Raw genomic sequence first — 13,617 nt, forward strand, 5'->3', positions numbered from 1 at the left:
ATAAGGTTCGGCATCTTCCTTCTGCTGTTTGTATATCGGGTCTGATGGAAGGCGTGTGGGCTTCTTTGGAGTCAAACATACATACCTGGGCTTGGATCCTGGCTCTCATACCTGTTAGCTGTGAGCTCTGGCCTGGGCAATCATCTGAGCCATGTAGCCTCAGTTTCTTCATTTGCCAAATGGGGATTTTACCTTCTCTGAGGGTTGTTGATGTCGTTAGAGACCTCACATGTACGGCTCTTAGCACAGGACCCGGTATGTAGCAAGAGTCAAAACACAGTGGCCCATGCTGATATCAAGGGGCTCTTCTCTCCCAACATCTGGAAGCCTCTCCCCATGTCCCCCCCCTCCCCGTCCTGGGAATGTCACCCAGGCACCCCTGATGGCATCCCCGATGGCTACCCTGGTATAGGGAGCAGCGAAGCACCCACCTCCTGCTTCCGTCTGGGCAGAGAATGGTACGCGTCAGCAAACCCCCCTGCCCAGCCACCAGCCGCATCTGGTGCCCGACCTCCAGCCACCAATGGGATGCCACCTATTCAGACTGAGCAGCTGCACCTGACTAAAAACAAAAGGCTCCCCTCCCCCGCCCCACTGCAGGCCCTCCTCTCTACCCCTGCCTCTGTCCCCCAAGCGGCTAGGGTCACCCGGCCCCCTCGCAGCCTTCCTCACAGCTGCCTCGCCGCTTTTGTTCAGCATGTGAACTTCCCCATCAGCCAAGCTCCTTGCACGGGAGGTAATCAGGGATCTTGACAAGGCTTCAAACCACAAATGCCACTACAAATTAACCAGCACCACTACAAAATACTACTCCTGTCAACATCAGGGAGGAATGCACCGCTCTTTGGGACCAGGCTGAGATGTCTTTCAGCTGCACAGTCACTCACTGTGGAGAAAGTGCCCAGGACCAACTTGAGAGAATGGCCACACGAGGTGACCTGTTGAGGGGACTGTCTCCTGGGCATACCCTATCCGGAGATGATGGCTTACAGACCTGGTGGCAGATGCCAAGGCTTTTCTCAGGCGACTGCCTTTGGTCCTGAATGTCCCCTCATGGATGGTGCCTAGGGACAGCAAGTCACAGGGCATGCAGAGACCTTCCTTTAGGTCCGGACAGCCAGCCCCACCGGCCTCCCAACTATATTGTGTGAGTTTCAGCAAGAGGCTTCAGTTTCTCTGTCTGTAGAACGGGAATCATGATGGAACCTCACTCCAGAGCTTTAGGACTGACTGGGATATTCAGAGTAACACTGGCCCATCCAGGGTGTTCCAAGATAAGAGCCCCCCATCCAGCCTCCCTTTCCCATGTACAAGCACCTCCTTGTCACCTGCTGTGGGCAGGTTGGAAACTTCATCCTCAGCCATGATGTAGAAAGTCCACCCTGTGCCGCATCTTGTAAGGAGCATCCCACCAAGATTATAGCTTGGAGCTAACTCTGCAGCAGGTGCTCAGGGTCAGAAGGTCCCAGGATCCCGTCTAGGGGCCCGGGGCCCTGCCCAGCGCTTTCGGCACAGAGCGAGTGCCCCAGGACCCCGGCGCCCAGCCCCTCCAGCTGTCCTGGTTGAAACGCCGATTTGATCCTCCCAACAGGCAGGACCAGCTCTCTCAAGGGTGGACGAGAGGACCACGCGTAAGGACAGGAGCTAGGAGACGGGAAGGAGCAGTGCCCGAAAGAGCTGGTCAGGCATTTCAAAGGCAACACTCCACACAAAATATAACTCTAATACTCTTTTTGGGAGGCGTATCAAACGGAGCCCTCTTTTATTTCCATATCTTGCATAATAGCAGCTTTCCAGTCCCACAGAGCAGAGGAGGCCTGCTCTCAGCCCAGAGCCTTTGTGAAGCCACAGAACGCTATGCCTTCCTCTCCCAACCAGGGCCATTTCCTGCACAGGTCAGAGAACTGATGTGGCTGCTAGCCAGGAAAATTAACCAGGTGGACTCTCCTCGTTAAACAGTGACAGAGTTTAACTGTGAATATTCTCCTTCTCCCTCTCCATTCCTGGCAGCACATCTGGTTGGGGCACTTCCCTAGGACAGAGAAATCCCAGGCATCTATCCAATCTCCCCTTGGAGACGGTGGGACAGAGTCTGATGGGGAAGGGACAGCTCCAAGCACCCTTCAGACATAGGACCCGAGACCGCCTTTGGGGCCAGCTTAGAGGCGAGCTCTCTCATGCCTCCAGCTGCCGTCAGGCACATCTACCATCTCCTGCCCTCGGAAGGGGGAAGTGCGAGGGCCCTGGCTGCCTCCCCATTCCCAGGTTTGCAGGCACAGCTTTCTGCTTTCAGCAGAGCTAGTCGGTCCCAGTGGCCCCCGGCATCTCTGTTCTTATACCTCCTTCTCCTTGCCACCAGTCTCTGATTAGGGGCTGGCCTATCTCCCCACTGACTTTGACATTTCACCTTCTGTGTGGCCTTAGGTAGCACCTGTCCCTCCACCCCCTCCCTGCACCTACTTTCCCAGCAGCCAAATGAGGATGCTGATTGTGACCTCGAAGGTGTGTTGAAGGGATAGTCCAAGGTGTGTCCTCCTTGGGAACTGAGTAAATCCTTGGCTTGCTTCCTAAACAGCCAGCCCCTCCCACTTATATCTCAGGACCCCGCCCCGGCTCACAATTAACTCCAGATAAGCTCTTTGACTCTCTTCTGAAGGCCTGTCATCCACTGCCCTATGTGACCCTGGGCAAGTCTTTGCCTCCCCTCATCTGTGAAATGGGGTAACAACCCTCATTTCCATGCAGAGGATTCCCCTGGCTAGCAAGTGAGCTGGTTAGATACCGTACCACACGGGCAGGAAGTGCTTTGGCTGGGCCTCCTGTGCAGGCTGCACTCCCCCCTCCCAACCCCCCACCAAGCACGCACGGCACCCTCTGCTCCAGGTCCATGCCGCCAGTCGAGCATTTTCCACCCACAGCCCTGTGCAGGGCACCCGCTCATCCATGCCACCCGGGTAATTAAGTTGATGTTCTAACACGGCTTCCCCTCCTGACCTTTTGGAAACAATGTGTTTTGCTGCATCAACAAATTAACTGCAAATCAGATGCTGTCCTCATAAATGTGGGTTTCATATCCAATGAGCATACTCACCTGGTCCACACGGCTGACAGATATAAATGCTAAGGGCCGGGCAGAGGCCAAAGAGTTCCCCTCTTCTCTGGGACTTCCGTGTCAATCACACTTTCGGGCTTACTCTCTCACATTTACATCTTGCAGTAGTCAGGTGGCCGGGAGCCGTGAGTTCACAACATGGAGGCCTGGGCTGGGCCCTGTGGCTTGCGGTGGGGACGGGGCGGGGGGGATGCCTGTTCTTAGAAGCCCACCCATCCTCCTCCTCCCATCCATCTTCTACACCAAGAATACCAAGGCTTTGATATGCCCCCTCCCTTACCTAAATCCCTCCAACTGGTCTCAAGACAAAAGCCACACTTCCCAGCCTGCTATTCAAGGCCCTATATTATGTGACACCCACCAGCCCATCCAAGGTTCTGACCTGCCCTGTCCTCATATTTATGCTTGCTCTAGCCACATTGGGCCACCGTGGTTCCCCTCTACCATGCACTCTAACTCCCTACCACCCCCATCCAGTAGACACGCACCCCTGTGTACCTCCACAGACCTCCACACCCCTCTCTCCCCCCTGCATTATAACCTGTTCTATCGGGTTGGGAGGCCTTGGGGAAAGGACTGTGTCTTGTTCATTAATGTGCACTGTTTGTTAAATGAATGATCAAATGGATTACATACCTCCTTTGGAAAGCACTAGAAAGAGGTGCTCAAGGAAGGAAGGGGAAGATGTGAGTCACTCTCCCATGTGCCTTTTCTCTTAGGCACAGATCTCTAACAACAGCTTCTAACTTCAGAAGGATTAGGAAAACCACATCAGAAGGGATTCCAGATGACTTTGGAAATTTGAGTTGACAAGGATAGTGCAGTGCACTAAGAATACTTGCTTGTTTTAGTTCCTGCTACTAGCTGTGTGGCCTCAACCTAGTCCCTTAACCTCTCTGGGCCTCCTGTTTCCTACCACTATAGCAGGGAAATGGTCCTCCTCTAACTTACCTCACCGGGGGATATGAGTCTCAAAGGAAATATGAGAAGCAGAAATACTTTGAAAGGAAAACACAGCATATAAGAGAGATTATTATTAAAAATCCAGTCACCTTCAACAGTGCCTTGCTGTTGACCTTTCTGGGAAGGCTTGTGAGTCCAGGAGGGGATTGGCTGGTCCTGTTCATCATCAGGATATTTCTGTTTTGTGGAAGAGTGAACTGGATTTGGATTAAATAACTCGCCCAAGTGACAGAACCAGTATTGAACTCAACTGGGAAACGGCAGAGCCGAGACATGACCCTACATCTTTCTAACCCAAAGTATATTTTCTCGGTTTTAGGCCAAATAGCCGAAGAAGTGTTTTTCTATGATAGGTCAAATGCCACCAAACCATACATTTCTTAAGGACAGGAACGGTGTCTCACACTCCTGAATCTCAGGGTCCTGGCCCCAAGTAGTTGTTCCATAGGAGGAATCCGTCTGCTTCCCTGATTGGACATGACCTTCAAGAAAACAGGTGCATGTGTTGATTATCAAAACCTCCAGCCCTGCCATCCCTCCTGCCCTAGCCCAGCTCAGGAAGTGCCAGATGAAATGCTGAATGGAACTCTTCTTAGCAAAAGATTGCCAAAGGCCCAGGCTTTTGAACTCACTCAAGAAACAGCAGTCGGTATAGCTGCATTTTGATCCAGCCAGGGAATTGGGGATCTCATGCAACGTGATTTCTGTGCAAAGGTGCCTGGACCTGGCCTTCTCAGTTCTCTGCTCCTTCTGATATAAGGCTCTTCTGGTTTTGTCTCCACCTACTCCAGTGCTAGGAACTCACTGGATGCACAGTTGAGGTCTGAGACCCACTCCTAGGACTCCCCAATACCAGCTGGGGGCCACGGAATGGGTCTCTTTACCTCTCTGCAGTCTGTTTCTTGTTCACAGATAGATATGCTCCTTATACTGGGGCCGTGGGAAGAGACAAGCATGCTGGTACTGGCCCTGGACTATGGGCTGGGGTACAGAGAAGAATGTGAGCAGGTCTCTGCCCTTAGGGGCAGGGGGTCAGGTCTGGCCAGCTCTGCAGCCTCCCTGGGCCCCGCCCACACTGCCATAGCCCCCACTTTCTTTCTTTTTTTTATGTTTATTTCTTTATTAGAGCACAGCTAATAGAAAGGGGGAGAGAGGGAGAGAGAGAGAGAACACCAAGCAGGCTGCACACTCAGCGCAGAGTCCGACGCAGGGCCCAACCCTGCCAGCTGGGAGATCGTGACCTGAGCTGAAATCAAGAGTCAGAGGTTAAACCAACTGAGCCACCCAGGCGACCCAGCCCCCATGTTCAGTTAGTCCTCGAGTCAGCTTCCCAAGCATGGGGGCCATGTTCTGCCAAATGATGTGTTGAGTTTATCCTTCTCTGGCTTCCTTCTTCACACCCTCTTCCACCCAGATCACCACCGCTCACTCTTGTGGCCTCTTCAGGGTGCTTGGCTCTCCCCAGCCGTCATCCCACCCCAGCAGACTTGGGAAGCTCTCGGAGTGGTGTGTCCACTGGTGCATGGCCCTGTGGGAAGTACCATATGCCCCAGCAGTGGGGCCCACATCACCCTTTCATTGTGTCTTTAAATCCCCCTGACTTACTCTGCTGCCTTCTAGGTTGGGTGTGCTCAAGAGTCTACTTTCTCCCCACCATATGTAAGTTCAGTTACAAAAGAACCAGCACTTCCTGGTGACAGTCAAAGGAAAAGAAGTTAAATATGAAATCTGGAGAACTAACATTTGTGGAATCTCTGCAAGTGTGGGAAACTTTAAGCCAAAGATCATTTGCTGAGCACCTATTATGTACCAGCACTCGACTAGACCCGAAGATAAACAGAGAAATTACACCCTGTGGGCTGTGAATACACGGTGGCAGGGAAGGGCAGGGGGGGACTCCTGGGAGCGGTGTGGCCTGAGCCAGGCATCCGAGGACAAATACAAAAGGAAATGAAAAGGTGCTTCAGGCAAAGGGACCAGTATTGAAGCACTGAGGGAGAACCGGAGGGTAAGCCGAGTGGGATGGAGTGGGGGGGACCGGGGAGGGATGGGGCGTGGCACCAGGGATGAGACAGCAGAGGCCTGTGGGTGGGGCCAGTGTCTGGAGGGCTTTGAACACTTCAGGTGGCATTTTCCAGGGCAGACTAACGGCTGTTATAGGGGAAGTGAGTCTGTGTTCAAATAAATTGGGAGAAATAGGACATATCAGGAAAAAAGTGAATAGGGTTTTGTCTGTTTAAGGTGGGTTTTTTATTGCAAGACTTGGCAGCCTTTGCTGTGCTCGCTGGCATTGTGAATCTCCAAAAGGAATAAGGCGGTAGGCAGCATTTCCCGGACATGTCTGGCTAGGGAACCCCCTTTTCTTCCTTCGTACAATGCATCTCCCGGGATGCACTGGGAGATGCCTTGGGAGACACTGGCCTTCCACTGAGATGATTTAAGCTGGCGAATGACACCATTGGGCGTGTTTTTTTTTTTTTTTTTTTTTAGTTCCACTCTGGAGCAAGTGTGGAGATGGATGGGGAGGGGAGAGGCTGCAGGGGGAGAGACCTGCTTACGGTGATGGTTGCTAAAGTCGGCTGGTGGCGTTGTGGGAAGATCTTGGAGAACATCGTCTCACTGAATCTTCCTAACAGCCCCCTCGGGTGGGTAATGCCACTACCTGCATTTACAGATGAGGAAAGTGAGGCACAAGTAGTTAAATCACGGGCCTGTGGAAATCCAAATGGTGGAGGTGGAGGAGGTTGGGGTTCAGTTCAAGACTGTCTGACCCCAAGGCCGCCTCCTGAGGGTTCTGCACCCCCGCCATCAGGGTGGCAATGGCTCGGTCAGAGGCAATGAGCCGCGAGGGCTACGAGCCAGAGAACTGGTCACCCAGAAGTAGAGTGGCCAAAAACAAGTGGGGGGTGGGGGGGCGTGACAATGAGAGGCCGGGTAGGGACAAGGCGGCAGCCTGCACAGTGCAGGAGGCTCCCCTCTCCCTGTCCTTTTAGTTTCCTTTGATGAGCAGTGTGAGTGAGGAGCCCCATTCCCTTTGGCCCCACACTTTTCCTGTAACATGATGGAGAAGAAATAGGGTGCAGTGGGCTACCAAGGTCATTTCCATCCCGCAGGTGGGCCTCAGCTGAGGACAGGTCTGTGAGCACGGTTTGGCCCACGATGCCGGCGAAACGGCACAGGGTCTGGAAAGCCATGGTGTATCTCTGTCCAGACGTGCCCTGGCCATGCTGTGAGGGGGCCCAATTCTCTACCGAGTACCTCTGCCAGCTGACCCCCTAGGCTACTCTGACACACCCTGTGCCGGGCATCAGGGACCCAGGGACACCCGAGATGGAGCCCCTCCTCTCCAGGAGTGGGGTACAGAGAGTGAGTTTCAAGGCAGGTCCAATATCTGAAGAATCAGTGCCACCAAGTGAAGCTCCAAAGCCCTGTCGCAGAGAGACATCACGGGAACCTCCTGTGCAAGTCACACGTACAATTCTAAAAACGTTTCAGTAACTGCATCTAAAGGGTAAAAAGGAACATGAAATTAATATTTAAGATATTTAGCCAAATAGCCAAAATATTTTCATTTCAACATAGAATCCGTATAAAAATGATTGAGATGCTTTACATATTTGCTTCTAACCGAGTACCTGAAAGCCAGTGTGTATTTTATGCTCGCAGCACATGCCGCACGCGGCCATCGGCTGCCGCAGTGGGCAGTGCAGGTGTAGACTCTGTCGGATAGTAAAGTACTTTGTGAACCACATGGGGAACTGAATGGGGAGGAGCCAACCGGAAGCTTCCCAGGGTTTGCGGAGGGTCCGTAGTCTTGGTCTAGTGTGAAGACTTCCTTTCCTTCCTCTGCCTGCCCACCTCCCACACCTGTTCGGGGCATCTATGCAGGCAGACCATTGAAAGGACGAAGTTTGACTTTCAAAATAAAAGGTCAGAGGATACAGCCAGCAAACCTGTGCTCTCTTGGTTAGAACCCAGCCAAGCATTTTGTTCAATTTTATTTGTTCATCAAACATTTATTTTGCAGATATTTCCTCTCCTCCCCCCAGAGAACAGGGATGAATCCCTCAAGGAAATGAACATTTGAAAGATAGTGCAGGGGCCGGGGGCTAGGAGGGAGACTGGGTGCAAGTCGCACACAGCAGGGAGCACCAGGCAGTGGGGGCACTGAAGGCAGCATGTGACCCACTATCTTGAATGACAAGCAGACATTTACCAGGCAGATCAGGATGGGGTGGGTCATTCGACCCTAAGGGGCAGGCAGGAAACCAGGCACGAGAGCCCAGGGCCATTTGAGGGTCTGCCCAGGTGAGCAAGGATGAAGATTGGAAGGGGCCTGTGTGGGGCACAGCAGAGCCCAGGTCTTGGAGGACTTGGTGTGCCAGCCCCCGGCCTTGTTGAGCGGTCCCCCGAAGAGTCAGGAAGGACAGCAGAGGTCTCAAGGCTGGGGTGCCACAAAGTTGTGTTACGTTTTAGAAGATCCCCACGGCCCGTGGAGAGAATGGCTGGAGGAGATGATTATGGTGATCCAGGCCCCGGAAGGGCCTGTGCAGGGCCTGGCCACCAGTTGACAAGGGAGTGAGAGGCATCGAGGACACGCCTCGGGGTCTGGCTTGGGCGACCGGATGTGTCCTGCCGTGTGCCGAGTGTGGAAATGCATCCAGCCATCTCCACATGTACTGATGTTTTAAGTTTCGCTTTAATACAGCCACAAAGACGCCGTCCCGCTCGCCCGCCGCCTCCCAAGATACAGCGCTCGAGGCCCGTGAGTAGCCTGCGGCCCTGCCTGCCGCCTAACACTGCCTGCGCCGTCCACCCGCCTCACTAAACCTCGGGGTTTTGAACTCAGCTGCCTTGCAAAACAGAACCGGGCATTGGGTTTTTCAGCTTCCCTCTCTGCGTGGCATGAACCCGAACTTGCATTTTCTGGGCTTGTCTCCTTTTCCCCCGGAGCCGGTTTGGTGACTTGCAGGCCAGAGCTGTAGGTAGCCGCGGGCCCCTGCGTGGTGTGTTTGCCGTGTGTGCGCGTCACTTGATCACATCTCCTGGGTTGACTCCTGCTTCTAACCAGGGAGCTTTAAAGCCCGGCTCCAACCGCCTCTTGCTCACAAAGGAAGCAGAAGTCTGGCAGCAGGGGTCTCGTTCCCGCCTGATCTTGGTTTGGAAATGCGTTTGATGTCCCTTTGTGAGGGCAGAGGCTACGCCCAGGGAATCTGGGATGGGGACAGGGCCTTCTTCTGTTCTAGGCCTCACATGGAGCTCCATCTTGCCCAGTGAAGTCCCCAGTCAGGGCGACAAACCCACCAACACCCTGGAATAGGGTGCGCAAAGCAGAGAAACCTGTCCGAAGTCTTTTTTTTTTTTTTTTTTAAGTTTATTTTGGGGTTGGGAGGGGAATGTAAGCAGGAGAGGGGCAGAGAGAGAGAAGAGAGCAAGAATTCCAAGCAGGCTATGCACTGCCAGTGTGGACCCCAATGCGGGGCTCGAACTCATGCACCATGAAATTATGACCTAAGCCAAAGTTGGACGCTTAACCGACTGAGCCTCACAGGTGCCCCTCCCCCGCCCGTCCAAGGTCTTTAAGGACAGATGCCTTGGAAAAGTATTGGGTGTGGGGCCCTGTTTTCCTCAGAAGCTCAGACTTGGGCTGTGTCGAGGCGTCACCACTTTTACGGGCTCCTTCAAAGTGGGAAACTTGCCAGGGCCATTTGGTGGGGCCTGTTTACCGAGAGAAGAGTTTCTGTATCTTGTTCAGACAGCCACCGCTCCTGCAGCCCAGCATGAGGTCAGACTCCCACCAAGCTGCGACCAGAGTGCCCCCCATATCCCAACCCCTGACCCCCCTTTCCAGCGCACACGGCCAGACCCCATCCTGTGACGTGTGGCGGCCGAGGGGTGCAGGTGGCCAGGCCCTCGCATGTCTGTTTTCAATCCTTGGTGCGCACGCCCAGCATCGGCTGTTCTCTGTGTGGAACTTGGCAAATTCTGTGGCCCTGTCTTCCTTCCCTTCCCTCCTGTGTGTGGGAGTTAGAGGGCAGGGGTGGAGGTTGGAGGGGACTTAGATACCGTCACCCACAGCAGTCATGAGTCTGCAGTTCTAGCCTGTGTGGAGGCCCCCTCCTGTACCCAGTCAAACCATGCTTAGCCCAAACCTAATCAGCACGGCTCTGGACGCGCTGGCTGAAGAGTTTCTGCTCACTGTCATTAGAAGGAAGGCACAAACAGCAAAAGGAAACTGCTTTGGGGGACAGGAAGCCCCTTCTGGGTTCAACCTCGTGTGACTTAGTGAGAGCCTCAGGCATCAATTAGCATGGTGGTTGTAGGGAGTAGGCAAGGCTAGGCATGGGTCCCCAGGCCGTGTGACTTGTGGGAAAGTACTGAAGCTCTGAGCCACCCCTTTCTCACTGCCTTTTTTTTTTTTTTTTTAAGTTTATTTTGAGAGAGAAAGAGCAGGGAAGGGGGCAGAGAGGGGGAGAGGGAGACAGAGAATCCCAAGCAGGCTCCACACTGTCAGCGCAGAGCCCAGTGGGGGCCTCAATCCCATGAACTATGAGACCATTGACTTGAACCAAAACCAAGAGTTGGAAGCTGAACCACTGAGCCACCCAGGGGCCCCACCTCTCTCTCCCTTTAACATCCCTCCTGTCTCTCTAACATGCCCTCATTCCACAGAGGCTCTGAGAGCGTACACATAGACTACCCTTCTGCACAGTGCCTGGCACATAGCAGTGGTTCTTACCCTTAACAGGTTTTTAAACCTTAGAACTTCCCATCTTTTAAGTGTTTGTTGTTTAGTTTTGAGAGAAAGAAAGAGAGACACAGAGTGTGAGCAGGGGAGGGGCAGAAAGAGAGAGGGAGACAGAATCTGAAGCAGGCTCCAGGTTCTGAGCTGTCAGCACAGAGCCCAAGGCGGGTCTCAAACCGGGAGATCATGCCCTGAGGTAAAATCAGACACTTAACTGGCTGAGCCACGCGGGCGCCCCTAAACCTTGGAACTTCTAAGGAACAACCTCAGTTTCTTAGTACCATTTGCCTAGGATTTTTTATAGGTCAGCAAGTCATCCTAGCTGGGCCTCACAGTAACTCTATGAAGTAGGCATCATATCCACCCATTTTAGAGGTAAGAAAACTGATGCTTAGTAACTTAACCCAAGTCCCTCAAATGCAGAGAGGGGTCACCAGACTCTAGAACCCATGGTCTTTCTAGCATACTGAACTCTCCAGGGACCCTCCATTAGCATTTCCATGGAGTCCATCTTAGTGTGAAATACTGGGGCAGAGCCTTTGATGGGGAAAAAGTAATAATTAGCAACAGCGAGCTGGGCTTTCTGTGGAATCTCTAAGGCAGTGTTGGTGCTTGGCAAAGATACAGAGGTGAAGAGAATGAACACTTATGGACTGAGCGCCTTTTCTGTGCCTAGGACTGTGCTGGGCCCTCGTGTGATTATGGTCGCATTTGTCCCCCCTCCCCCCCCACAGCCTGGAGGAGGCAGAGCCATTGCCCCAGCTGGCAGCCAAGACCACAGAGATGCTAAGAGGCCAAGCTGGCTTTGGAGCCCAGGCCTGCCTCTCTGCACGCCTCCACAAGCAACCTCTCCCCCAGCCAGACGTCCAGACGGCTGCTCTCGGAATTCCCTGTAGAGACCTAGGATCCAAGGCAGGCAGGGACCCTTGCAAAGCATGATCCGTGACAGAGTCACTCCTGTTGGGAAAACTCAGGTATTGGAGACAGCTCCTGTGGGTTCCGTGAGGTCTCACTAGCATGGGGGCTTGCACGGAGCTGGGGGGGTGGGCGCCACACCCACCGGCAACTGAGGACTTAGGAAGGCAAACGCTGCCCCAAGGAAAACTCGAGTAGCACCTGCCTGTGCAGGAGGCAAGTAGACCAGTAGCCTGGGCTCCACCCACCCTGGATTCGGTGCACTCCGGGGCAAGGTGCTGGGCAGAACCATTTCTCCTGAGCTTGGAAGCCAGAGAGCCCTGTCCTGAACTGAATCACAGGTTGGCAATTCCTGGCTGTATAACTTGAGGCAAGACATTTAATTTCTCTGAGCCTTAGTTTCGTCATCTGTAAAATAGGTTTAGCAACCCCCTGCCTGGGGAGGGTAGTGAGGTCACACTAGCACAGGGCCTGGCATGAAGTGGGCATCTCCTGCCGCCGTGAGCACCTTCTGCCAGGCAGGGTGGCTATGGGACTAAATTGGGGGTCCTGGAAGGTTTGTGCTTTCTGGGCCTGGCAGTGCCCCATGCCCCGGAGTCTGCTCACTGAGTGCACTCATGTAAGCCTTTCCAGGACGCACCACTGTACACTAGGGTTGATCCTGGGAGACACGGGGTCCCTCAAGGGCCTTAAAAAGAATGGTTTGACCGCTCTCCTGTCAGGAGCCTCTGGCCCCCCGCCAGGCTTTACCGGGTACTGAACCACGAATGTCTGGGCAGTGGTGCGGCCATTGGCCCGCAGTGGCAGGGGCATGGGGGCTAGCCATTCAGCCTTTCTGGAAGAAGCTTTGTAGCCAGGCACCTGTGGCTAGAGTTCAGATGTTACCAGAGGATTTAGATTTTCTTTTTTAAAAGGAAGAGAAAGGAAAGAGCAGAAGAAAGCCTTGCCAGTGTCTGGTGGACGAAGGGGAGTGGGCTGGGGCGTGCAAGGGAGAGGCAGGCTGTGCTCGGCCACATGTGAAGCGCTTTATAAGCTCTGTATTTATTATTTCTTGCTCACCATTAAAATCAAATGTACTCGGTGCTTTTGTATTCAATACACATTTAACCCTGCCGACTTAGATTTCTCAGGTTTTAAATCCAGTGGGGAATTGGCTGGTTTCCCAACTTTCCCCACAAGTCCCCCTTGAACAGAGCTCAAAATCCCTGTTTAGCATTTTCTCCCCTGGCGCTGCCGGGATCCCAGCACTGGCGGGGCCAGTGGCTGCGGTGTGTGCGTGTGTTTTCTTCCCCCACTCCCAGCCCCCAGCCCTGCCAAGCACCCCCCAAAGACGGATGTGATCGCTGAAATATGACGGGCCAGTCGTCAGCATCGTCTTGTGATTTGGGCGTCATTAAACCATTGTGTGTGTGTGTGTGTGTGTGTGTGTGTGTGTGTGTACACGTGCATGTCTGTGCGCCTGGTTGCAGCTCCTGCTGAACGTCTGTGGCCGTGTGTGTGCACGCAAGTGTGTGATCCGTGCATGCACCTTCAACTCTTGTGCGTGCCTCTGCGAGTGTGTATTTGTGAGGCCGAGCGCCGGTGCCTGGAGGCCTCTGTTGGTTGTCTGTGCGTGTAATTTGTGTCTGGCTTTGTCCATACCAGTCAGGTTCGTGTGACTCTGGGTGTGTCTGTAGCTGTGCAGGTGACTAACTGTCTCTGGGTCTGTTGTGCCTTCTTCTCCCTCCCCCGCCTCACCGCCTCCCTGCTCCCCTCCCCCACCCCCTCGCCCGGCTCTGTCTGTTTTATCATCCCTAATGAAGCAGTCTTCTCCATCGATCCTGCTGATTGCCAACCCATTCCTTTTGTTTGTTGGCGCTGAGCCATTCGGCGGCACTCTGAC

The 13,617-nt window shown here is 53.6% G+C and overlaps 1 protein-coding gene across 10 annotated transcripts in view; it reads left to right on the plus strand.

The window, feature by feature from the left end:
• DENND1A (DENN domain containing 1A) overlaps nt 1-13,617 on the plus strand; it is a 500,247-nt gene that overhangs the window by 463,916 nt on the left and 22,714 nt on the right. For 7 of the 10 annotated variants that reach the window (XM_039239000.1, XM_039238996.1, XM_039239002.1 and 4 more), the window contains one exon: nt 8,784-8,840. The exons of the other annotated variants lie outside the window; for them this stretch is intronic. In XM_039239000.1, the coding sequence (XP_039094931.1) occupies nt 8,784-8,840 (57 nt within the window). The remainder of the gene's footprint in view (nt 1-8,783; nt 8,841-13,617) is intronic. 10 annotated transcript variants of the gene reach the window in all.

This window comes from Hyaena hyaena, unplaced genomic scaffold, assembly GCF_003009895.1.
Source record: "Hyaena hyaena isolate Hyena2069 unplaced genomic scaffold, ASM300989v1 scaffold_151, whole genome shotgun sequence".
NCBI classification, from domain to species: domain Eukaryota; kingdom Metazoa; phylum Chordata; class Mammalia; order Carnivora; family Hyaenidae; genus Hyaena; species Hyaena hyaena.